Below are 27,972 nucleotides of genomic sequence, written 5' to 3'. Positions count from 1 at the left end.
CTGCGAAAATAATACGGTCTGTGCTCATATATTTAACCATATACCAAGGTTAATGTTATTTGATGATTAAAATCATGAAAAATGACAATAATTTTCTGATGTTTCTAATTCGGTCAATCAGATATATACACTATGGTAATACATTTTTGATGATTGTGCTAGTGGAACTGGCAAGTGAATAACGCATAGTGACGATTAAGGTAGATTTATATAGGTAAAGTTAAGGACAAGCGACGATTCAGCCTTGAAAATTTGAGAAAACACATTCCAACATTATGAAGATTATAGTTAGCACAAAAGTATTAATTTATTGCGCTCTGTTTGGAGTTGCACTAGTGGTAGCGGGGGTAATTCTCGGTTACAGAATTTTCCCAATGATCGTAAGCAAAAAAGTTTGGGAGGTACGTATTCTTTTCTACAGTTTTTTGTAAACATCATCTTAAACTTAAAGCAACAAATATATCGCTAATTTATTAACAGCGTGGTAACAAAGTAAAACAGAAATTTACACATTTTTTTCTGTCCAAACGTAGAGGCAAATCAATCGAAAACATTAGTTTTTGATTACATGCTGTATGGCAACAAATATATGTAATTTTGATGAAAAAAATCTAGGACCACATTATTTTATTTTTCAATTTCGCATATCCGAAATATTTTGTGTTTCTTCGTATTCTTAAGTTCAGTATCTTGGTTGATCGTGCACATTACGTATTTATTACAATAAAAGAAAAATATATTTTGCTTGTTTTAACAACTAAATTACGTTATGTGTTTCATCTCCACTGATCGTTAAAATTGCTACCAAGTTACTTTGATATATATCAACAGAAAATATTATTAAAGCAAGAGGTTCTACAAAGTAAATCATCCAAGGTATGTCATTCTAAAAATTCATCGCGAGTTTGTGCTTTCTCTGTAAATGGACTACTTTTTTTATACAAAGTTATTAGTTTGTATTATTTTTAATTATTATTTTCTTAACGCAGTGATACGTAATTACAGCAAATTCCATATTGCAATTTTTTTTAAAAATTTGAATGTCAAAATAACACAAAGCACAATCTTACTGTTACGTTTAGAGACATATTTTTATATCTTACCTATATATATCGTATTGTAGAATGCTGTACTGAAGGAAGATACTCAGCAGTGGAAACTTTTTACAAAAATTCCGTTTCCATTTCAAGTGAAAATTCATTTTTTTGATGTACAAAATTCAAATGAAATATTACAAGGTGCTAAACCAATTGTTAAAGAAGTTGGACCTTACGTTTACAAGTAAGTATTAAAATCATTAAAGAAGAAACTGATTTTCTAAAGTTGAAATATACGCAAGTACAGAATTATGATTCTACAAACTGTCAAAGTGTCTAAAAGAAACTTGAGATACCTAGTTTCCATTTAAAAAGTCATCATTAACTCCAAAAATATCTTTTATTTTCAAATGTTTTACAATATGTAAGACTTATGTGATTTGGTTAACACGGTATGTGTTCTTTCTGCCACACCATTCTTAAGCAGCATGTAAAACTACTTATTCTCCTTATAAAACATGACTATCTACCTTTAATTATATACCTATAACAATAGTTGAAACATCAACAAACACAACGTTAAAAGATTGGATTGCAGTTTGACCTTTGACGAAATCAGTGCATAATGGGATTAAATATTGATTAAGTTCGTGAATAAATAAACCTAAATCGTCGATAAAATTTCTTCTTTTTATGAACCTTATTGAGTTCAGTATTAAAACTATAATTATGTTAGGAGCTTCTTCAGCTTAATAAATACGGATATAAATTTGTAAGTACATTTTCTTGAAGTGGAAAATAAAAGTACAATTGTGTAAAGTTTCGTTTGCTCTTATGCTGCTGCTGGCTGTACCGTTTGTGTGGAAAAGGACCCTATGGACATTTTTTTTTGTTCTGCATGAATTCCACAATATCCTTGCCGTTGCAGTGTCCCATTTCCAGTGCCATAGGTGTCCACTATTGCTGAAATTCTTCTTAACTAGTGTCCACTGTATTCTTTGTAACTGGGAAATTCGAAGTATAATACAGTTTCCTTTCCCACATTTCTTTTCTTACCTTATCTGTACATGCTACACTTTTAAGTCGATATATTGTAAAACATTTTTTTTTACTATATTAACTCTTCGTTACTAACTCTGTAAATTTCCCCGATGCCAAATAATAGAACAATCTTTGACTGACTCCTTGGGATGTTAAAACTAGTATACTACTAGTACAAACCATTATTTACAGAAAGCGTTCATTTCTTGAGCTGAGTTTTTTTTAAAGATGGAGATCCAGAAACTTAGTTATCTTCACCTTGTGTCTAACTGTTTTCTGTATTTGCAACATTCACCAACTAGGTAAAATATCCCAGTAAAACACATGGTGATTCAACAGTCTTTGATAAAGCAAATCTAAATTTAGTCGCCGTTTACTGCTTTCTAGCCACATTTGGTACTGTTCGATATCATCTTCATTGGCTTTAATTAAAAAATCTTGATAGAGACACGGCAAAAGTGTCTTTTTCCCAATTCCCTTGTGGCAATTTAGTAAATAGGAATAAAAAATAGATTTTCTATTCCGTGTCGATGCTACAAAATTACAAAGTTTTTAAAAGTAGAACGAATCAGTAATAAATAAGTAATCTATTTTGTTTAACTGTATTTTTCAGATTGAATAGATGGAAAGATGACATTGAGTGGAATGCAGACGAAATATCATATTATGATTGTATGAAATTTGAATTTGATAAAGAAGCGTCGGGTAGACTATCAGATGAAGATTATGTTACAATTTTAAATTCACCTTTTAACGTAAGTAATATACTCCTGCAAGAAATACCAACTCACACCGCTTCTCGGGAGGCAATAAACTCTTTTGCTCGATTTAAATGAGTGGGCATGGATGAGATTTTTGCAAGAATCTTGCAAAATGAATTAGAATGCCTTACTAAACCTCTGCTTCATCTTTGCGGAGCTTACCTCGTTCTGGGCTACATCCCTAGTGGCTGGAGTGACGTAAGATGTATCTTTATCCCTCAATCTGAGCGTAGTACTTATGGTTTAAACTTTAGACCCATCAGTCTAATGTTGTTTCCTCTAAAAGTAAAAGAAAAACTAATTGACAGGCAAGTTCGGGAGGAGTTTTCAGGTAATATGCATTTGAACCCAAACCAACATGCTTACTAGATGGTCTACTGAGGCAGCCCTGCATCAAATCGTTACGCCGATAGAGGTGGGCCAGGAAGGTGGATTTTACTCACTTGGAACATTCTTGGATATAGCGGAGGCATTTGTCAATGCAATTTTTGAGTCCACGTCTTCATCTTTGACCAAGTGTGGTGAGGATGTGACACTTGTTAGGTGGGTTCGTGCGATGCTTACCTAAAGATCAATCAGTGCGCATCCCCACTTTTATGGAATCTGATAGTAGATGACTCCGTAAAAAATCTTGAGGCTTAACACCTAGAGTCGTGCATTGGCTATACATCAGTGTGGTAATGCCGATAATCTCCTATGATGACGTTATCTGGTGGAGCTAGAGGTGAAAATCTAAGTTAAAATTCGTTTGGCCCCAACACAACGTCTGACCTGTCTAATGGCAACAGGTGCAATGAGAATCACTACAACGGCTGCCATAGAAAAAAATACTAGTCAGGTTGTCTCCTTTTCCTCCTCTTCGTCTGATTAGTAGAAAAACACGACAATGAAAACTGACCATGAGACTATTGCCAAAAAATCAACTCTGTCTTCATAATGATTGCAAAATTCCCGTTATAGTAACAAATCACTCACACGATATCTCCACCAGAAAAGTGGAAGGAACGTACTCAAGTCATGACCCAAGGAGGCTGGATCACTAGCTGTGCAGATGGTCTGATCTCCAGTAAGGGACCAAGTTCCGGCGTGTACTCTACCTAGGCAAATCTCAAAGACTTGATATCAGTGAGTAAGCACACCAGTGTCGTGTCTTCTCATGTAGAAATTTTTGCTTTGAATGTGTGACAGAATGTATGCACAGGGCTTTCTCTGAAAGGCGAATCTGCATTTTGTTTGGGAATGTCATTATCGAATACAGGATTTAGCGGAGCACAAAAAAAGTGGTGTTCAGCTGGATACCTGGACACATGGGCCATAAGGAAAATGAAAGAGCCAATGCTTTAACAAGGCAGAGCTCTAAGAGGAGCTTTGTAGGTGCGGAGCTGCCTTTACCAGTTCTTAAATGCGCCCAAAAGAGTGCATAAGATTGCCATCTTCGAGAATGGGACACCTCAAACCTCATGGTTGTTTATAAAAGAGGCAGTGAAGGGTTACTGAGACTGTAGAAAACATCTTAGAATTATATTGGGGATATTCAGCAGACACTGTCCCCTAAACAACCACATGTGCAGCATGCAGAATTAGACTCCAGAGCACATTTTGTGTTCTTGTCCGGCACTTACTGGCATCAGGAAAGAACACATGGTCTTCCAAATTTTGGAGTCACATGATATTCGAGCTTCGATTATTAATTGTATCCTGGATTTCATGAAAGGTGTAAGGTTCTTTTAGGACTCTATACTATGGGGGATAGCACATAATCGACCAGAAAGTCTTCGCATCCTATAAAAAAAAATACTCCTGCTTGTCGTCCAAAAAATGTTTATTGACCGCGGTCGAGCATTTGGACACTAACAAAATTATTTATTTGGGTGTAGGCCCATTTTCTGGAAAATGGAAAGCTGAACTACATGTTGGGGAAGAGGTAATAATTAAACACTCCTAACATTATATATTATATTACTAGCTGACCCGGCCACGCGTTGCTGTGGCTTAAGTAAATAGATAATTGTCAAATTTACCGGTATTTGGATCATACTGTTTGATATTAAGGTGATATTCATCTTGTCCTTGCCAAAATATCAATGGATATTGTAGTGCGTCATATGAACGGTGTAGATCCGAAATCGTACTGACAGCTGACAGTGTTGTCTCGCCGTGTAATTTTTATAGATCTTTTGTCAACTGGATCACCAACCATGATAACAGCAACCTCATCAACAGTTGGAGCGTTGAATCTACCAGCATGTTCACCTAATGGTACTTTGTCGGCTTTTATGACGATTTGATAATTGTCATTTTGCAGTCGTGGCGAAACTCTTTTGATCAATTGAATTAGTTGATTGTGATTTTCTAAAAAATTTTCCAATAATATCACAATTGCTCTTTCCTCTGCTTATACAGGCACCGAGTCGTCACGCGCTCTTCACAATCGCCCATAAAATAAATTTGAAGAAATTTCGGATTGTTATCAGGCATTGGCATCAGTGATCCGATTTTACCTGGCCTTGAATTTTGAATGTAGTTTCAAAATTACGTCCATCGGATGCACGATCGCAAATTTTAGTTGCCCCAAATGACGTCATTTGGAAGCAAGAATTAAATTTGCGTATCTTACGCAAAAATAATTTGGAATCATCTGAATTGCCATTTGCCAGTAAGAAGGGATAATAAAGGCTCCGGGGGAGCGGGTAGAGGTGACAGCACAACTTTTCCTGATGCGCAGCACATGCCGGCTGCTTCATTCCGAAATTTCAATGCCTGACAATATTGACATACTTTATCCATTCCACCGATAGCAATTTTTGAATGCGCTGAGTAGTTAATATCTGGTGCATATTCAAAGGCAAGCCGAACGAATGATGCACGTGTTAATGAGCGGCTGATCCGTTGCCTTTGTCGATCTAGTACTCGTACTGGAGCTATGTTTCGTTCTCGTGCCGCTCTTGTTCTCGTAATATTCTGTTGCCGACGTTCGTCACGCTGTTCTTGAGATTCTTGTGCACGACTTTCTGCAGTCCTGATTCTTTCAGCTGCATTTCTTGTTTCGATTTGTTCTGGTAATTGCTGAGCTCTTTCAACACGTTTGCGTCGTGACCCTTTGCTGCTCGCGTTGTTGAGGTTAGATTTTTTCGGTGGCATTTGACTGACAATAATAATTTAATCGTTTAAATATTAGAAACCCAGTCGAAAGGTATCGACATCTGTTAGAATCATTTGGAGTTAACAGATAATTGTGACTGTCAAATAATAGCAGACAAATAATTAGCAATAAATTAAAATTGCGACTATAATTTGAGATTTAAACTATCCTATTTCTCAAGTTGGATCGAACTGCACATGGTGTGCGAATTTTATTATAATCGGTTAAGTGGTTTAGGAGTCCATTGAGGACCAACATTGTGACACGAGATTTATATATATTAAGATTATATTGAAATATAAAACTACAATCATGATTATTGAAAAATGATTAAATATATATGTACCAGCCAAAAAAATAAAATAAAACATAGGGGTAAACTTACATACTAAAACATATATAAATGTGATACAAGCGCAATGCAATTGCTTTCTACTACCTCACTCTTATAATTTACGAAAATAATTTACTAAACCTAATAAAACTAATTCCAAAATTAAGCTCGCATGAAGTGCGAGGTTTCCGAGAACTACAGAAAAAGAATCAGAGAACGAGAACATGATCAAAATATTTTAAACTCAAAACAAAACAACAAATGTATAATCTATGCCAAAGAAATCAGATCAAAAACGAATTTGGTTCGAACATCTCTCAAAGTTCACCTAAAATATCCCTATTCCGAACTCTGAGCGTCGAATTCGGAAATTAATGAAACGTTGGATTAATATTCATTAAACGTTCGGTAATTTATCGGAAGAGCTCCTCCAACGACTTAAAAGCTGACACAAGACCAAGAATACCGCTCGAAAACGAGAACATCTGTTAAGGCTAAAAATTCATTCAAACCCGGCGCTATCTGTTCACACGAAGCGCATTGGAGACCACTGACAAAAATACATGAATTAGATACTTAATATGGCCGAAGTCAAAAATACATTGGGTTTTAGCACGAGAGTGAAGATAGAATCAAGCATCACTGAAGGTGGACTTATACAGACTCAACATGGAATTTTTCCAAGTCCAGCCTTCTTCAGAATCCAGCAGAAATTCGGGCAGCGATTCAAGTTGGAAGATTTGTGCAGTTCATATTATCAGCGCGACCAGTAGCACTTCAGACTTGACTGAATTTTCAGGGTCTGCCATCTCGCGCTTGATTTACGACTCAGAAATACTTGCGATTTAGACCGTAGTAGTTCCATAAGGGTTACGAAATTTTAGCGCTCGTAAATCAACCGAATTTACGAGAGTTCTTGGCGGTTAGTGATATTTGATATCTGCAAATTTGCGAAATATGATCTTACGTTCGGAGGTTTAATGAATGCGATTCCCCATTTAGATGATACACTCGTTTCCAAAAAAATTCGGACAAGATGAGGAAATCAGGTTCTCATAGATCAATGAAAAGTAATGGGAATATGACTTTCATGTCAATGTCATTTGCCCGAAATTTTTTGGAAATGACGAATTTCATTCTCACGGTCTGGGATTTTGTACAACGTGCTTTTATTGTGTTTTGCTCCTGAACTGTCTTTCTGACAACCTGTCACATGACAGTACGGAATATTTGATATATTTAGAATTGCCGATTAGTATTTAGGTGCTGTAACTGCTCTTACACTTTTATTTTACTTACTAATTTTTAGGCTCTCATTTTGGCTGTCGAAGAATTGTCAGCTTCAGCCTTAGAAACAGTTAACGACGCACTTCCAGATGTTTTTAATAAATACAACAGTCTTTTTGTAAAGGCAACAGTGAAAGAGTTACTGTTTGAAGGAAGCATATTCTGCGAAAACGGAGGTGAAGATGATTTTGCAACTAAAATGATTTGCCAACAGTTTAAAGCTAAAGCAAAAGTAGCGAAAGGAATGACTGTTATTGGTAAAGCTATAAACTATTCTTATCTGAATTTCGTGAGTTATTCGAAGTTACACAAGGTGCTTAGTTTCCGACGATCAAATAATTTGAAAATTATAACTCCTTTAAAAAACTATTATTGCAAAAGGAATTTGAAACAAAAAGCTGCAAATTTTATTAGTATTTTAATCACTTACATTACATTAAAATATACAGGGTGTTATTGAAAGGTACGGTACGTACAACAAAATGGACAGTTCTTCGCGAAGTCTAAGAAGTCGGAAAAACTTATTTTATGTTATCAAAATTATAAGGGGAAAATTAACCCTTATCCAACCTTTTTAGACGCTACTGAAGGATAATTAGGTAAAATTAATTTATTTTAGTAAATCCTAGCAACTGTAACAATAAAACTTTTGTGAAGACTAAATGTTGCTATAGAAACGAAAGATGATCTTTTTATCAGAGGCGTACAATGAATTTGGTCATAATTTTGAATAATTTTTATCTCTAAAAGGAGAACACTTTTACCTGAACTTTTTTTAACTTTTAGCACCCAGACTTCGAGACCAATTGCCGATTTTATTTTGTACGTACCTTTCAATAACAGGCTGTATTTAATATTTTCAAATTATTTCTTCGTTGATGGAAACCAAACAACAATATCTGCATTATGTCACAGATTAACACTATTTCCAGAAAAATAATTCACATCTTGGGCGGCTTACTATTAAAAGTGGTTTAAAGAATCAGGAAGAAACATCCAATTTAGTTCGATTTGACAACAGAACGCGTGTTTCTGTATGGGTTAATGAAAGTTCTGCTTGTAATGAAATTAAAAGTACCACAACATTTCGTCCGTATTTAACACCTGAGATGACATTTGACGTGTTTTCAGAGGATATTTGCAGGTTATTTTATTGATTTATTATTCCGAAGAACTTTACCTCGACTCGTTTTAAAGTTCATTGTCAAGGAATTTATAAATTTAAGAAAATGTCACCAGATTTAAATTATTAGAACCAGAGAAAAGTTATGCCGTGAATAATAATTAATGTTTTTGTTCGTATGGGATTAAAATTTTATACAGAGTGTCTACAAATGATTCATCTAGCATTCATTGGAAAATTTTATTTTTTTTAAACGTGATTGATGTTTATAAAATTAAGTTTGTTGTATAGATATAAGAATTAGTAGTAATATATTTCTGTGAGAATTAATATAGGTATAAATTTACATACATATACTTATTATCAGTGACATTGCACGAATTGAACTGCGAAAAATACATATAATTTTTATGTTTCAAATATTTTACTCTAAAAGTTTATTTGAATCAATTTTAGACGTTTAAAAATGGCGTATCAGAAAATTGAGACTGTAAAAGAAATACAAGGTTACAAATATGTTGTAACTAATGATTCATTTAATGCACCACAAGAAAATCAAGAAAATTATTGTTTTTGTGTGAATAGAAGCAGAACATTGCATGGTGATTTTGGATGTTTAAAAGATGGACTATTAGATTTGACAACTTGTGTAGGTAAGTTGTTAGAAATATGTATGAGCACATACGTAGAGTAGCATTTTGCACATAAGGACAAAATTTTAATGTTAAAGTCTACAAAAAATATTGTCAATTTATTTTCATTTTTAACATGTACCATATTACGATCTGAGGTCCACTTGCCTTTTATAGATACTGAGTCGTAACGCTTTACATTATGTATACAACCGGTAATTCAATTGATTTTTTATATTTATCTCTGGAGCTGCTACCAGCACAATGTGACTTTGTGGCACTGTAAATGAAATGATTTCAATATGTGGGGTCCCCCCTTGTAACTTTGGAACCTCTTCAGGTACAGCATTGAAATTTAAAATTTATGGATGAATTCTCAAATGATGCTGATTGTCATCACAGTACACGTTTTAATCTTGAAATGTCAAAATTATGACATAGATAAAAAAATTTAAATGGCATGGAGAATCGAATGATCCCTCTTTTTAAGAGCTTGTTTAATTCTACTCATGATATCAAAGTTAAAAAAAATATCGATACAAAAAAAACAAATATTTATTGGACACTTGTGTTATCTTAATAAATGCTCCACATGAACCTCGTCGACCCCTTGGTAGCATTAGCAGCTGTTTTTCTGTTTTATTTTAACAACAGTGTTGGAGAAACCCATTTGGAAGATAATAACATCGTCTAATTAGTGTATCGATTTTGTCAAGAACCAAGAAATAATGTGTAGAATTTTTACATGTGTGCACTTTGATGTCATCATTTGATTAGTTATTCACATGTTTTAAATTTTAATGATGTAATTGATGGTTAAATTTTATGATAAAATAGAATATAACACAATAACTATAATTATCCTAGATTTCCGGGAACGATTAATATCAGTTTCTATTTTTTGAATGGAATGTACATATTTTTATGTGCACTTGGTAGACATTTTTCTTGACTTGATTATAGTTCCTGATAAAATGTAATTAATCAAATAACGACTTAACATATATATCAGCCTCTAAACATAATAGAATACTGTTTATAATCCCCGGAATATCTGCTCTTAAAAAAACGTTTTCATTTAAACGTTTTCTTTGTCCCTGGGATAATTCCATTTGATTTTTCGAATCTTCTCTGTTTTTAAGTGAGGCTAAGTAAGATGTTAGCTGGTGTAGAATAGTACCGGTCGTCGAATGCAAACTATTAAAATCTATGTTATTCAAGCATAGTCATAAATAAGGTCAATTAGATTTAAGAGCTAATGAAAATCTCTTTGAATATTTGATTAAACAGGATTTATCATCAAGTACTGGTAAATTTCATATTTAAAGTAAGCAAAATCTTCGTCTTCTTTCATTGTAATATTTTAATATTTTTTCTTATTTTATTACCCAGGAAATTGTCAACCCTATCCATAATTAAATAAACGCACACATCAAACTGTATCACACAAAATGAATATTATTTAATCACCTTTATTACTTTTGTGTGAATAAATTAAAGTTCTAGTTTTCAATCCATTTTAATGAATGATTAATTTCGTGTTTTTTGGAGATTTTCAAACCAAAAAGAATACGAAAATTCTTGTTTTACTTTTTCCCCATGTTTATTTGTCTATAATCTGCCCGTGTTTTTCGATGTTCTTCGCGGTGGTGCAATGTTATAGCCACCCACTCCAGCCACAATAATAAGGTGTGTGCTTATTTGGAACGGCGACTGATTAAAAAACAATGGTCGAATCACAATAACAAATACCTAAACTCGTACTGGGAAATAAGGGGTATTCCCATTAGCATTACCACATATAACAAAGGCATAGATGACCAGAGCAAGCCATAGTCAAAATTCTTAATATGACAGTAATCATAATTAATTTAATTATTTTTCAATAAAAACTACTTTTGTTTAAACAGTTAGTTATTATTTATTTCTTTTTTATTAATTTAATGATTTTGCTTCATTATACTATCCACACTATATATTTAACGTTGCCGTTGGTGAGTATTTTTGTGGGATGTTTTATTTAATAAAAATATCTTAAATGTTTGTCTCATCCCAAAAATAAATTATTATCAACAAATAACTTGCAAATGAAGACCAAAAAAACTTGAATGTAACAGCTTAGGTTTGCATGTTTAATAGAGCCTTGCAGGTGTTAATTATTATTTCAAAACTTCTTTGCTTAGCAAACATTTATTTGCATATGCGTAGACAGTCGACTGTAATATGTACAGGATAACGACTTTTGCATTCCTCAGTATGAACATGAATGTATAAATTCTGTGTAAATGGTATCTCTAAAGTACGTTTTTGGTATACTAAAGTAGATAGAATGTATATAGACACTTTATATTTAACTATTAGTTATTAAACCTTTTGAAACTGATGCATAATAACTAAATATGATCAACGCGACTGCATTATTTATTCGCGAATAGTAAATCATACAATATTTTGTATGAACGAGACGGCAAAACATCATCTATATGTATGACTACTTTGAAATAAAATTAATTAATAAAATACCCGATTAAATTTGCCCTACGACCGAGCTCACGAATCTATAAATTCTGCCTTACCTATCTATACGCTATGGAAACCATTTATTTAACATCCATATATGTCAAATTAACTTTTATTTTGAGGAATTTTTTTAACTACCTACTTTATCTGATTATGTTTGGTGGTTGTTTATTGCTAATCTAAATTATAGTTTTCATATATTTTTTTCTAGCCGTGATATAGTCGCTAATTAAAGAAAGGGATTATTTGATGTTTCGGATACCGCTTTTCCATCTTCAGAAAATGTTTTCTGATAAAATTAGAAATGCTGCAAATTTAAAAGTTTATTTAAAACAATGTAAAGTGTAATAGTAACGAAGAATAAACGTTTTCTGAAGATGGAAACGGTGATAAAAACTGTTTTTTAAATTACGATCCCTCAAAATCACTCCAAATGACAACTACTAAACGCAAGCGCAATGGTCTTGAGTTAGATTTAGATATGCGAATATGAAGTAGAAGTAGGTAGGTAAAAATATTTGCTTATGAAGAACATTGTCCACCAATTTAAGTAATAATAACGAACAGCCTACTTTAAAAGATTTGAATTTAAAATAAAATATGTTGTTAATTATTATTATTATACATTTGTTGTGATCAAGTTTAAACAAGAATCCATGTGGTTAAGTATCTGTTCATGTGGCAGATATCAAGCTGTGTGAAAAAAAAAGTTTCTTTATTAGTATTATTTTCCTCATAAATAAATTTTTAATTGTGGCATTATGAAAAGAAGTGCCCTTCAATTGTGTAATGCTGTTTTGAAAAAACATTTCTAAATATTTAGTATAAAAATTATTGTTGCGAATTAAAATTATGTCTTTTATATAAAAAAATTAGTTTCTCATGATGCGACTCAAAAAAATCAAAATTATTGTTATTTCAACAGAATTTTCTTCGCTCCTGAAGTACAATCAAGCAAATCCATTTTCTAAGATAACTATAAAATTTGGGTTTGCAATTTTTTTTATTGTTCAGTCTCTCTAAGTTACAAATATGCTTGCAGTGCTTTATAGCAAGTATTAAACACTGGACTTTTCGGTGCTTTCAGGCAACTGTGTTGATATTGTTTGGCCTAATAACCCTAGATGTAAGTCATTGTAAGACTGGCTAACCTACTGCTCTCTCTCTTCCCTCTCTCTTTAGTTTTTTAAATTTCAGTGTGTTACAGTTTCTATACAAAATTCGGCTTGCATTTGAAAAACAATACTTTCTTAATTTGTATTCATATTATTTGTTATCGAAGAAATAGTCTTACAACGGTTACTAAATTCTTCAAAATGTTGATTACAAGTAAATTGTAATCCGATAAAAAATACCTCATTCTGTACATGGTTGTTTGCTTTGACTGACTCTTGTTGCGGCTATAGGAAGCAGTAAAATAACCATAAAAAAGATGCTTTAGTTGACCAATATAACCAGACATTTAACCCCATTCCCTACTTTAGTTGTCTACCAAGTATTCCAAACAAACTCATTATTTTCTATATATAGTAGTATGCAGTAATAATACTGCAACTCGCTACATTCCAATGGAGGAGGAATATTTTCCAATAATTTGAAAAATGAACTAATTAATCACAATCATAAACAACCAATAAAGTTTAAATGTTTCGATAATTTCTTAAATTTTAAGTAAATTGGTACCAATTACGAATGCAAGTTTTTAATAATTTAAAAAATAATGATGTAATAAATTTGTATTACCTACTTTTTATTCGTGAGTCCATTATACTTCCACCATAAAACACAACAATGGTTTACTTTGAGTGGATAAATTCCTGATAAATATATAAATAATTGTTTTGCTCATTTATCATAACCACTTAAATTACTTGTACATGTACTCGAACAATAATGCATATAAATTATATCTGAATAAAATCATCCAGATAAATACAAATAGTAATAAGTCAATACTACTTGCATGTAATGTAAATACTATCAAATACGTGTTTTTACGTATTATGAAGAGAGTGTAACCAAACAATACAACATAAACTGTAGTTTATGTTTTGTACCTATCCTTGAACAATAGAATAAAACAAACAATAGAGTCAATAAAATAAGATAACGCATTATTTTAATATAATTTTATCAGTATTAATAGTCATGTAAAATTCATAAGTTTTTATGTTCCATTAAGGAAGGAAATATCACATGAATTTATACATTTATTTGCGAATCTAACACATAATAAAATTGTTCGTGTCAAAAGTGAAGGTTATCCACTGTTTTTCAGTTTTAATTGTATGATTGAAAATTGAATTGTTTTACAGCTTTGGTCACTTAATCCAGTTTGATCTTAACTTTGAAAAGTTATTTTAGATGAGATTATTAAAAATTAAATTGGTTTCAACAACTTTGTTTACTTAACTGCGAGTAATCACTACAATTGTTCGTACTCAGCCGCATGATTTCGTAATACAATCACTAATAAACTGAAAGCAATGCCGCAAAAAATAAATAAATATTCTTTTACGAGCGTTAACTTAAATACAATTTATCATAAATAGTAAATTATTAATAATCACATAACTTATGAATTTGCATAGAAAAGATCACACCTTCTACTGGCAACTGAGAACATCTAATTGAATTCTCCGCTTACTTAATTACCTATAATTAATTTTTTCAATCGATAACTTCGGAGCGTTTCCGTAATGTAAATGAGTCTTCTTTTCGACTTGATAATCAGTGTCAGTAATCTTTAAGAGGAACAGGTCTGGGTCACTGCAAGATTTCACTATAAAACGCACGTTTACCTTCAACAGTTCTCAGTTAATAATGGCATTACTTTTAATACTTTTCGCGTTGGCCTTTAGCAGCTTCATTGCTTATTGCAAAGTGTACGATCGGTGTGAATTAGCACTCGAATTAAAAAATGTTCATAAATTCCCCGACGACCAACTAGCTACTTGGGTATGCATCGCAAAACATGAATCAACCTTTAACACATCAGCTGTTAATCAAGGTAGTGGAGACCATGGTTTGTTTCAAATCAGCGATCTATATTGGTGTTCACCTCCTGGTAACGGTCATGCTTGCAATGCACCGTGTTCAGCGTTTGAGGACGACGACATAACCGACGACATTGCTTGCATCAGAAGAATATTTAGGGAGCATTCAATCCTATCTGGAAATGGATTTAATGCATGGGTCGTTTATTCGTTGTATTGTAAACATGATGTTTCAAAATATGTTGAAGGATGCTTTGATAATGAAATCTATGGTAGTCAGACGACTACCTCTACTACAGCGGAACCTGAAGACGAAGACGATGTTTATGAATTTCCACCTTTGCCAACACCTCCCAAAAAGACGAAAATACAAAAAGAACCTTTCAAAGCTGTTGTATCTTCTACTGGACGACCGAAAACGGTATCTGCACAATACCAAGAAGCTTCTAAACTGTCTACATATTCGAAATATTCATCAGTGACGACAATCAGGCCAACAGCTAAGCCTTTTGTAACCCTTAAACCAACGAAAGAAGCAAAAGTGTTGAGAAACTACAAACAAAAACCGTTTTCTACTTTTAAAGAAGATTTGTTTCTGAAAAATAATAATAGATTATCGACTTTACGGCCTCCTGTAAAATTCAGTGATTCGACTCGATTACGTTCCACTGCTAAGCCATATTCATTTACTACTAAATTAAATGGTTTTCGAGGTTCAACTACACTTAAACCGTTGTCATTTATTTACGAAAATATTCATTCGGATCGCAAACGAGAGCAAAATATAGTGGGAAAAGAAACTGCCCAATATTCATTTTTATGGACAGCAAATGGTTTCCGAATGGTTAAAAATTAGTTTTTTAGACACATTATAATTAATTTTTACGTATTACTAAGAACTGCCAAATAATTTTAATTGTGAATTAGTTTTAAGTATTAATTTTAAGGTGCTCCAGTTTTGTTATCATTCCCTCATTTACTGTATGGTGCTAAGGAATACATGGATACTGTGGAGGGCTTGGATCCTAATCCAGAACTGCATGAAACATTCGTCATACTTGAACCGGTAAGTCAAATTCGTTTGTGTTTAATTGTCCTGAAATAGTGAAAATACTTAGTAAACTGTAGGCAGAATTTTTACTACAATTTCATGGCAGGTTATCTGTTAAAAATTTAGACTAAACTGGTTTACCAAACAAAAGTACAAATACTTGTAAACTAAACTTTTATACGATATTACTATCATTGAAGTAAACATTACCCTCTATAGATAATAACTTTCGAACTTATCAAACTAATATTTTTAAATATGTTGTCATGTGAACTATACGGTTGTAGTTATAAAGTATTTATAATTTTTTTTATTTCGATAACTTTATTTTAACGTTTTTTTCCTAGGATAAAAATATATTTTAATTTTACCTTAATTACTTTCGTAGAAGAATTAAGAGAAAGAAAATAAAGACAATATACCTGTCCTATAAAGCATTTTTTTGCACTCATGTACATGTATTTTTTTTTTTAGATCTCTGGAGCTCCCTTAAAACTTGCAAAAAGAGTCCAATTCAATATGTTCATTAGGGCAGTACCAGATATTATTAGCATTGAAAATGTCACCAACTCTGTGGTACCAATCTTTTGGATAGAGGAGGTAAGAATTAATAAGTGCCAAAATTCATTTCTTTACATTTTAAACGGTAAACAACGTCTTTATATGTCATGAATGACTTTTTATAATAATTGTTAACTGAAATATAGTATGGTTTTAATCGCCATTTATCAAATATATAAAATGATTTAAAACTGTTTCTCAAACGATTTCAGTTAATGATAAAAATATTGGTAGTATCGTTAATAGGTTGTTAATACTAGATATATTTTTTTACAGTCAATGATTCTTGATGACCGTTATATTGCTATAATAAAAGATACTCTGTTGAAAAATTTAAAAATTTTGGATATGATTAAGTGGGGAATAATCGGACTTGGAGGCGTTGCTCTTGTAGCTCCAACAGCTTTGATGATTTACAAAAATTAAATTAGGTCAATGTTTAGGAAATGAAGTTTCTGTGTGTACAAGATTTATTAATGTGTAATTGTAATATAGGTTATTATCTATGAAATGACAAACAGATGTTTATGTATTAACTATAATGTATTTTGTATGTTCAAGTGATTTATTTATATGCACCTCAAATGAAGTCAATTGTATTCATAATACGTTTTATATCATCTAATCTAATGGATGAGTTCATACCTAGTACAGGAGTTTGTACACTTCACAAGGAACATATACTTGCTTGGTACATGCTTAATTTAATGTTACTTAAATTTTGTATGGTAGTAGAACTAATTTGTAAATAGATCTTTACTTGCTTTCACTACCTCTTGTGTTTGGTACACTTGTATCTGAGTTCTCAACCATTATCTTTTTTCAAAGTTTACTATATGTAATATGAAGATATAACAAAGTATGTTTGTTTTGTCAAAGAAAGCACCTTTTAATAGTTGTTCAGGTTATTACAGAGTTATGAACCACCGTACATGTTAACTAAGAAACATTATATCCAAAAGTCCTTATTCATAATTAATTAAGATCTTATGTATAGATAATTTATTTAATATATTTTTCAAGTTGTTAAATGAAATAATGTAATAAATAACATTCTAATTGTAAGTGTGCATATGTGTATGGTAAAATAAAATTTTAAAGTATACTTTTATTAATTTTTCCATTTATTGCATATAAACATGGCTATGTTTCTAATATCATCGACATAATTGTCCTATTTCCTATCTTGTAAGAACAGTGTTCTGAACTTGCTATTAACAATGGGAAATAAGAAACCCAAGAAAAGCAGCTGCCACTGGATGATCAATTGAAATATAGGATGTTCAAAAAATGGCCGAAGTTCGAGGAAAATCATAAAAATTCTTTACGTCAATTTGACATTTATTTAGAAAAACAAAATGTCGATTTAGACAGATCGATCAAAAAACCTGAAAATTTAGCCAGTGATCAGATTCGTCCTAAAATTTTTTTTTTGTAAAGCTATGAAATGAAGAAATCTATGGATAAAAACATGATTAGATAGATATTTTGAATATTAAAATATAGTGAAATTTCAAAAAATATATTTGTATAATAGCTACATAAACTTTGAAGGGCTATCTGCTACGTTTAAACAAAAATTTTTTTTTAAATTATTTTTTCTCTGCTCTATAAATGGTCCTGAGCAATGTGTCATAGAGTTGGTGTCCCATTTTTTGAACATCCTGTGTAAGATAATATGTCGAAGTATCAAATTCACACGAATCGCGAAGTTTCCGAAAACAAGCAAAATAATTAGAGAACGAGAACAAAATATAAAATATTAATATAATTAAAGCAAAAACTATGTATTACAAAGGAATCGGATTAACAGTGGTTCGGGTTCGGAAGCCTCCCAAGACCCAAAGTCCACCTGAAATATCTACACGTTGCGATCTTAAACTACGCTTCCAAAGTTAGGTATATTGTTGAAAGATATTTTTTTCTGATTTTCAAAATTTTTGAGCAGTTTAATTTGAATTAATTAAAATATCCCAACATTTTTTAGCGCAGTCTATATATTTCAATACAAGATTAAAAAAAATATAAGAAAAAAAAATTCGCATTACTGAAATTGACATACCTAATAAAAAGAAAACTAGCTTTCTCCGGTAAGTACTTAAATCAACTGAAACAAAAAAATGTTTTCGTCTTTGTATTGTAATACTGCTAAGTAAAAAGAGTAATCTATTACACAAGAGAACAAAGAAAAATTGTATGCGGCATTAGTTTGATTGTACTTTTAGTTAATGCTTTTGTTATAAGTAGATAGTAGTATGATGTGAAGTCAAAATATTTGAAAGGCCCTAGTTCTTTCCAGGTATTGGTTGGTAATCCATCATCAACCCTACAGGAAAAAGTTTGCGGTATTAGGTCGGATTTTTTTCCCAGACAGTTCTTAATTTCAAATAAAATTAAAAGTAGGTGATTATTTTTTATTTAGAAAAAATCGTAAATTTATAGATAAGTAAAAATTTCCGGACTTCTCGTAGTTCCTTGACCTCGTTTACCGCCTCGGTTGGAATTTCTATCAACATCCGGAAATATTTAACTGTTCCGATTAATTATATTACAGAATTTACTATTCTTGCATAGGCATTTGGACATATTTCCTGACGATATCAGCGAATACAGCGAAGAATAGGGAGAACGTTTCCACCAAGACCGGTGAAAAAGCAATAGGATTACTCTTGGACTTTACAAAGAGATTATTATGATCAGAAATACATATGTATTGCTGAAAAATCCTACAAAAACCGTGTTTCTCAGTTTTTAAAATTAATTAATTAATAACAATGCATGTCTAACATTGCAGTTTAGTTTTAAAATAACAGTGTTCGTACATTTATTATAGACTTTTGTTCGTATAAGCAAGTTGCACTTACATGTCTTAAAAACTAGAACCAGTTGAGCAAATTTAATATTTTTTTCATATTCAGCAGACTTAAATACTTGGTTGCCTCAGGTTCACTGTTCCCCGGTGTTATCACATTTTTTTTTGCATCGACGAAGGACTGATGACTTCGGGAAATTAAAGTGATATATTTTTTTATTAATTAATTAATTAACTGGTTGGATGTGGTGTGAACTTCAGTAATTATTGTTGTTTCGTTTAATCGTTAAATATATACAATTCAAGCGGTGACATGTAGATAAAAACTTAAAAACACAAATTCCAAATATTATTAGCAGAGTGAACTTTATATCTATATCTTAAAACAACGTTCTCAACTTGAGGAGCGTGACCCCTTAGGGGGGCGCAAAATAATAAATTCTCAGCTATGAATTTAAAACTATTCTGATTTTAGACAAAATTAAAAAGACTGTAAAGACATGAGATGCGAAGAAAAAAACAATTTCGGTTCAATACTAAAAGGAAACACTTAACTTTAGCAAAATGTAAAGTTGCAGAAGTAAAAAACTTCAATTGTCTGTAAGTATAAGGCCGTACCGAAAACATCTTTGTAATTCTCTGTGTAAATAAATTAGACACATAAATTTAGTACCGAAACGAAATTGGGTTATCCTCGATCTAAATAAGAATTATTTTTAAAATGTTATTTCTCTTGACGTTTTTTCGTGATTTCTCAGGAAATTGTGACACAGTAATGCAACGTAAACATAATTTCCAACTCTTGGTTAAAAGAACGATGCCGAGGCAAAAAACCCGAATGATGTAACTTATTTACTCAGTAAACTTTTTCACTTCAAAAATTTGTGGAAGGTTATTTCGACAGAAATTCCTTCGCGTCTGAAGTACAACAAAACATATCCATTTTATATTTTTAAAGGAACCTCTATAAGTTAAAATAAAGATTTGTATGTAACGTTAAAGTAAATAAAAGAAGCGTGCTACCCGCATGTTTCAAATGAATATTTCTTTTACAAAATTTTGTGTTGACGTTATCAACATTTTGCACATGTATCAATTTGACTAGATGTAGTGTAATAATAACAGTACTGTAATCCCAAATTTTCGGGAAAATTAGTGAGTCGTTTTTTATTTAATCAGTACAATTAATTTTTTTTTTTTGGGTCACTTGTATAATTAATCTTTAATTTTTAAAACGATGAGTGCACTGATAAACCGCAAGTCTAGTCATAATCTTTTGCATATTTCAGGAAGGATTTATTCGTCAAAATTTTGAGATGACGTCATCCATTTTTTGGAAGCGAATAAACGAATAAATTTTAATTAACGATTTAGCATGATTACGATAACCTTACAACGTGTGCAAGATTTCAATGCATTCAGTTTTACAGTTTGAAAGTTAAATTACAAAATGTTACATAATTTTAATTTTTTCCCCAAAAATCTGCATTTATATTTTAAAATTAAAAACAAATTTACTATTGTAAATTTTGGAGATGACGCCATCCCATTGACGGTGGGGATGATTAGCTAAATTTTGGTTAACATTGTACAATCTGTATGATAGTCCTATATACCTATGCATATAAAATTTGACAACAACGGTAGTTTTAAAGATTTATCTATCTAACAAAAATTGACATAGACAAACAGACGACAGACAGACAAAAACGGGGGACCACTTTTTTTCTTACTCTAGGGGTCATTACACAAAATATAAAATTGGCAAGTGGCTCGATGAGCTCGATTACTATACTACCCTAGCAGGAAGTAAAATTGCTTGGTAAATTAAATACTTCAATAAAATCAAACATTAAAAAAAACTGTTGCTTATACATCAATTATTTGCATTAATTTTGTTCCGTTATAGAGAAGTGTTTCAAATGTTTATCGAAACTATACCGTGGAAGTGTCGTTAAATACAAACAATGTGTATTTGTTGAAATTTTCACTACCCCTAATTCTCATTAAGTTTAACATCAACTGTAGCATGTTATTTAACGTGAATTAACTATTAAATGTATCAAATAAGCAACAAAAATGTGACTAAGATTTCTAACATTTCTTCAAACATAGGTGTGAATACTTAATATAATATCTTAATGTTCAAATAGTAAAGGCAAAATATCGTCATTTCGTTCTTGGAAAATTTTCATTAGCTTCCTTGTTTCCAAATTCTAAGAAAAACACGACTTCGTAATTATGATAAGTGTAACTTTGTCTTCAGTACTAAAAATAATTTTATTATCTTTGCATAAACACACAATTTAAATAACAATTTGTAGCCATAAATAAAATATATAAGTATATGCATAAACTGCATTTATTACCGTACAATATTTTCAACTTAGATATTACTGTAACAAATAAATATTTTATGACTGGAAAATACCACCACGAGGAAAAAATAATGTAGAAAGGACAAATCGTGGTTCCTCGAAAAGAGCAATAACCGCGCATAAAAAAAACACGTATGTTTGTATTATCAGATAATGGCGGGAACTCCGACCACTATCTCTTTTATTTAGCTTGACACTTCTGCACATGGAAACCACTACAAAAAAAAAACCAAATGAAACGCATATAAAAAGCCTATTTCTTTTCGAATTTACACAATTAAGTTTTAGACATGAATCAGATTACAACATTGTTCGTGCTGGTGGTAGTTTTGCTGTGTGGCAGCAAACTAGAAGCAAAAATTTTCGAAAGATGTGAACTTGCAAGAGCTTTGAAATATAACTACCACATTCCTGCTCATCAGCTGGCGACCTGGGTGTGCATAGCAAACTACGAATCGCACTTCAATACTGGTGCTATTAACACTCAGTCTGGGGACCACGGAATATTTCAGATTAGTCAAATCTACTGGTGTTCAAATAGCAACTCGCCTGGAAAGGGTTGTAACAGTGTGTGTTCAAGATACAGGGATGATGATATACGAGATGATGTGGCCTGTATTAAGAAGGTTTTCGCTGAACATCAAAGACTGTTTGGAAATGGTTTCCACGCATGGACAACGTATAAATATTGTCAATCTAACGTTAATCAATTTATTGCAGGGTGTTTTTAAGTAATGTAATTTAAGAATAAGTCTATTTATTGCATTGATATTATGTACGTTTTATTCTTGCTTAGTGCATCAAATAAATACTTCTCCTTTTGTATACAAAATTAATATTTTTACGTAGATAACAATAGCAAGGTACTTTGTCATAGTCAAAAATAAGCTCTGATAAGAATATGAAGATGTTCTACATTCATAAGTGTTGCCTATTTTCGTAATATTATCAAAGGCAAGGATTTTGATTTGCTTGTCGTAAACACTTCATCTTTATATTGTTTAAAATAGATAAACAAAAGGCACTTAATAGTTTCTCGACAGTATAAAAGCTGCTGAATGTAATTCAGCAAATTAGTAGTATTTGGCTACCTTGATCAAAATGAAACTTCTCCTAGCTTCTGTTCTATTAGTCGCTTTTTTGTCTCTCAGCGAGGCGAAAATTTTCGGTAAATGTGAATTTGCCAACACCATAAGGGGCTTTGGTTTCCCTGAGGGTGAAATTTCGACCTGGGTATGTATTGCCAACTACGAATCTGCTTTCAACACTGATGCCACTAATACCGTGACTGGTGACCATGGAATTTTCCAAATAAGCCAAATTTACTGGTGCTCTACTGGTGACAGTCCCGGAGGTGGATGCAACAAAAGATGCGCTGATTTCCACGACGATGACATTAGCGACGATGCTGTCTGCGTTAGGGTGATCTTTAATGAATTCGTGGGTATGACTGGAAATGGTTTCGATGCTTGGACTACATACGCAGCATACTGTAACGGAGATAACTCTGGATGGCTGGATGGCTGTTAAAGTTTAAATAAATTTTCTATAGAAAAAACTCCCTAAAATGATTTCCTGATTTTTGTAACCCATTAAGACCGACTAGTAACAACTTTTCTTCTTGCTCCATATTGCAGATTTCTGCATTTTTAGTTTATTTTAACTGTCTTTCTGAACCTTATACCTATTTTTGAGCCAGGTGTCAGTTTACTAAACCCTTACGCCGCCCCCATACAACGCCAATGGGTTTTCTCGAGGGCATTCTAGTATGTACGGCGATGATGGGTGACTCATCATCGGTGACTGCGGCCGGGCAGCGTTCGCATAAAGAAAAGCCTGGAGCGAGTCGTCGGTGGTCTTTATTGCGGGGTCCAGAAAAACCTGGAAGCGACGTTTACGTACCATCCAGAGGAAAGTATGGGTTTAAATAGAGGCCACCTTCGGGGACGGATTATTCAGTCTGTTCAGTCAAGACATAGTTCAGTCAAGTAGTGCCGGAATTATTTTGTACATGGTCGCTGTATAATTAGTCATGTAAATTTGGAGAAATAAATTCTTGAGTTTTACCCACGACGATTTTAAATACCCTTCCAACGTAACAATATTTTCTATTAAGGATTTATTACTACGAAACTAGTGTTCCTATCAAGATCAACTCAGTCCTTGTTTGAAATATAATTTCGGAAAAGGAATTTCGAAGATCGTTATCAGAGATTTTTCAGGTTCGTTTATCGATGGTAAAGTCTCTCAGCGCCAGTGCCCACGTGTTCATCGGTTTAATGAACACGATTCTGACGGTAACTTTAGATACATTTGGCAAGCTCCCGTTATACTGTGACAATCTGGACCTGACGGTGGAACAAGATATGAAATTTGTATTCAAAGATTTAAACACTCCGAACATCCCCAAAGCCCTCTCAACTGAGAATTTTGGTTTACACATATTGAATGGTTCGCAGTGTCATTGCTGGACAAAATTACTCAGAAATTAAAGTGCAGCTAAAAAAATGACTTCGGAAGTTGTCTAAGATATGATCGCTAGGGTCAAAGTCGGTTAAGAAAAGTGGAATAAAGAAAACCTTTTGCTATATTGTAAATATTTTTTAAAAAGCTCAATACATTCGTTAGCTGAATGTTTATAAACTAAAAAAGTCCCATCATGTACTTTAGTTAAACCTACCCATTAATAAGAGTCATAAACTTATAGTAATAGGACAAACGTCTTCTTTCTTTGAATACATAGATAAATTAACTCTGATTTTCGAGAAATTTCTTTGCCAGAAAAATTGTGTTGCCACAACCCAGGTATTCTAACCTTCTAGCACGGAATCGGTTGTGTAGTAAGTGTCTATGTTAAATTATAATATTTTGAATAAAAACATAACGTACATACATAAGGTAAAAATACATGTAAAAATCGCCAAAAAAAGACAGACATTCAGAAATAGAAAATCAATTTTTTATATTCTAAAAGTTATCTAATTAAAAAAATTGTTATTTTGTACTAATACGTCTGATTATTTGGAAGTCCAAACCAGAAGTTACTTCCACCAGTTAATCCACTGAACATAATAATATCGATAAAAAACAACAACAGAAAAAACAACGACTGTAGAATTCATAGACACTGATGAAGTTTAGAAATGCTTGGGCTTGAATACAACTTCAAGAATTATAATAAGAGAAAAGGCTACAAAAGTTTCAAAAATGCCGCAATAAGGACATAGTCGTATACGCGAACCCACTTATTATATTCATTTGAGATTATCAATTATTATAGCTCTAATGTACCCGAAGAATTAACGAATATGATTCAATATAATATAGCGTTTATCTCCACTACACCGAAAATACACTAAATGTTTGTTGACACGTTTCGCCAACAACATTGGCATTATCTAGACAAAGCTAAATTAAAGTTATCAAAAAGGCTCCTGAATATGATTCAAACAAAGTGTCCAAACTTTAGAAAAAAGCATCACACACCCATAAAGAACATTTTAATTTAAAAAGAAGAGGCTAAATGTCCCCTCTTACTTTTGATGTAGACGACTTATCTAATGAGATAAGCCGTCTATTTCGAAAATACCTATTTATTTATCGTAAGTGGAGGATTAACAAGACTGCACGTTTCACATCCAAAATTTTTCACTTGAAAATATGCAGCCAATATTACTAGAATCTGTAAGTTCCAATAGATTGATCAAAGTTGCTTATGATATGTATAATGTATTGCTTACACGAAAGTATTCAGGCGTGAAAAGATAAAATAAGCACCCTGTACGTTTTTTAATAAAATTTCAATAACAGTTACTATGCCCACTTTTGAGGTGACGTGATCAGTCTTGGCAGGAATAATGAGACATGGAGGTAGAATTATATATATCAACTTTTTAGACCGTAGCAAGCCATGAAAAACTAGTAACTGAGTTCATGTTCAACATTAGAAAGCTAAAGTTTTTTGTGAAAGACATTTTTTATGTTGATCTGAGTTGCCACCTTAAATATCATCAAGAAACATTAAACTAATTAATTAAACACTCAGAACTTGATAACTTGAAAATAAAGAACTTTAGTCTATGATCAAAATTAATATGTATGTACAATGATAATATCCCAAGCAAAAAAGGTATTTATTCAAAAAAATATAAAATAAATCTTGATTGCAAAATATACTTTTAGGTTGATGTTATGCATGTAGGTTGTGCTCCTGAGTCAAGGAGAGTTAATTGCAATTAAAATGGCAACTAATATAATAATAAAAATAGTAACATAAAATTGATAATTACATATCCTTTTTACTTGCCAAGCGCCTTGTATAATTTTATGCTTTTCTACAGCGTGTACCTTTGTACAAACGAAAGTCTCAGACCACACACCTGGGACTAAAGTGTAGACCTTCTGTCTCAGCTTTTCTGTTGGCAAAAGTATTAGAAATTTGTTAGATCACCCCAATAAAAATTTGATGACATCATTTCAAAATTTTGTTAAATAAATCGAACTTGAAATTTGCACTATAACTGGTTTGTTTATTTGTGGTTTAATAATGTGTCCACATTTTTATTTTTAACTACAGTGGCGTGGTAATAAAAATATAAAATATGGTGACAACTGTAAAAACGATTATATAATTACGGTGATTTAGTAGTCAGTATCGCCGTATATCATGCGAAGATCAGTGTTGGATTTACCACTAGATTTTTTTTAAGTACAATAAATTTCAAATCACTACTATTATTATTGTATTCTTTTTGCCAGGCACATTTTATAATGACGTTATAACTTACATGGGTGTTGCAGGTCAACATAAAGTACTATATTCAAAATAAAGGTTTGAATTTTATTTTAATTAACATTTTCTGAAATAATATCATCGTTTTGGAGAGGACGAATAGTCTTATTAAATATTTTGGAATTACTGAAACAATGTTGGTAACCCTTCAAGAAATAGGACTCATCCAGTTTGTTGAACAACTTGTAAAATTTGATTCTACAAGTTTAATTTTTTTAAACAAAATATCCTGTAAGATATGCAACTTGTACATTAGAATTGTATTCAGGTGTGAATACTTGACAACAAGTATAAACAGCGTATTTTCTACTTTTTGTAGTCATTTTGTACAGATTTCACCAATAGAGTGCGCTCATTTTACAGTTCTGCTAATTTAACTACTGTCAGTGACTATGTATTTAACATCTATACTCACTGCTACTGTCTTGTTTTAAAACATTGTGGACCAGTGACGTGGCAGACTGGCCATTCTTAAAATAATACTGCTAACTTATAATTTCTATACGACAATATGGTTCAAAAATTTTTTGGCAGATTTTGTCTCGATCGTGGACATAAAAACTCAATTTCAGTGAAATTATTTTTTCTTTTCATCATTTATGTTTGAATTCCACCATTCTCTGTTTTTTCTAAGAGCTACGATAAAGGCGTTAATGATTCAATTAAAATTATATTGTCAAAAATGACAAGTCACAATGATAAGTCAAAACCTTCTATGATGTATCTAAACTTTTTAACCAAAATAACTTTTACTTTTTAAACCACAAATTAGCAATTTATTGCAAAACGTGGTAGTGGAAATTAAAGTAGAACCCTAAGGCTATTTCCCACGCAAAAATCATCTCCGGGTTTTCAGCGGAACAAAAGTTAACATGGGGTATAAAATTTAACAGGAGAATCCTTATTCGTTATGGCTACTTTTAAAAAAGATGCACTGTACATGTATTTTCTATGTTAATTAATTATTACTGTAGAAAACAAAATGATAATGAACCGTTAATAAAATATGTCCAGAAAGCAATTAAATACACGCTGCTTTGAAATGTTTGCAATAAAAAAATGGGCAATAGCTTACAATAACATTTATTGCACTGTGTAAAGTTCACGTTCCTAAGTGGTAACAATGTCTAGAAAAAAATATTAGAAATTAAATATAAATTGTTATACACGCCACTGGTAGTGTTTCTTGACCTACCATAACTACTACAACAAATGCCACCCCGAACGATTAGTATTAAGAACCAAAAAAGCGGCGCACTGATAAACAACGTGCAAAAACACATTAATTGCCAGTCATGTTTCAATTGGTTGCTGTCGTGTGCTCGGTTAACATCTTTAACAATGCTGAATTTTTCCAATTCAGAGCGTGTCGACATGGTAATGCTTTATGGTGCGGCTCATGGAAACGCCAGGTTGGCCCGTGAATCGAGCGCTTTCCAAATTGCACAATTCCGTGTGCGCGAACATTTACATCAGTGGTACTGCAAGCTGAAGAACAAATTTTG

At 32.2% G+C, this 27,972-nt stretch overlaps 4 protein-coding genes across 4 annotated transcripts; all 4 read left to right on the top strand.

The window, feature by feature from the left end:
* The first annotated feature begins 275 nt into the window (after positions 1 to 275).
* Positions 276 to 17,550, top strand: LOC135135156 (sensory neuron membrane protein 2-like). The gene is made up of 9 exons (XM_064064153.1): positions 276 to 401; positions 1,124 to 1,281; positions 2,692 to 2,833; positions 7,625 to 7,891; positions 8,535 to 8,746; positions 9,182 to 9,378; positions 15,821 to 15,939; positions 16,399 to 16,524; positions 16,762 to 17,550. Exons 1-9 carry the CDS (start codon positions 276 to 278, stop codon positions 16,909 to 16,911), a joined length of 1,497 nt encoding a protein of 498 aa, XP_063920223.1. The 3' UTR covers positions 16,912 to 17,550.
* LOC135135157 (uncharacterized) lies at positions 14,506 to 15,877 on the top strand. Its single transcript, XM_064064154.1, has one exon. The coding sequence runs from the start codon at positions 14,701 to 14,703 to the stop codon at positions 15,727 to 15,729; it is 1,029 nt and encodes a 342-aa protein (XP_063920224.1). The 5' UTR covers positions 14,506 to 14,700; the 3' UTR covers positions 15,730 to 15,877.
* A 4,415-nt stretch (positions 17,551 to 21,965) lies between the features above and the next one.
* Positions 21,966 to 22,420, top strand: LOC135135586 (lysozyme C, milk isozyme-like). The gene is made up of 2 exons (XM_064064682.1): positions 21,966 to 22,354; positions 22,396 to 22,420. Exons 1-2 carry the CDS (start codon positions 21,966 to 21,968, stop codon positions 22,418 to 22,420), a joined length of 414 nt encoding a protein of 137 aa, XP_063920752.1.
* A 326-nt stretch (positions 22,421 to 22,746) lies between these two features.
* Positions 22,747 to 23,243, top strand: LOC135135160 (lysozyme-like). The gene has a single exon (XM_064064157.1). It carries the CDS (start codon positions 22,777 to 22,779, stop codon positions 23,203 to 23,205), a length of 429 nt encoding a protein of 142 aa, XP_063920227.1. The 5' UTR covers positions 22,747 to 22,776; the 3' UTR covers positions 23,206 to 23,243.
* Positions 23,244 to 27,972: the final 4,729 nt, after the last annotated feature.

This window comes from Zophobas morio, unplaced genomic scaffold, assembly GCF_036711695.1.
Source record: "Zophobas morio isolate AGI-343-1 ecotype UQ-CSIRO unplaced genomic scaffold, CSIRO_AGI_Zmor_V1 ptg000024l, whole genome shotgun sequence".
In the NCBI taxonomy this organism is placed as follows: domain Eukaryota; kingdom Metazoa; phylum Arthropoda; class Insecta; order Coleoptera; family Tenebrionidae; genus Zophobas; species Zophobas morio.
Note: the sequence above shows the minus strand (reverse complement) of the source record. Positions and strands in the feature narration are given on the sequence as shown.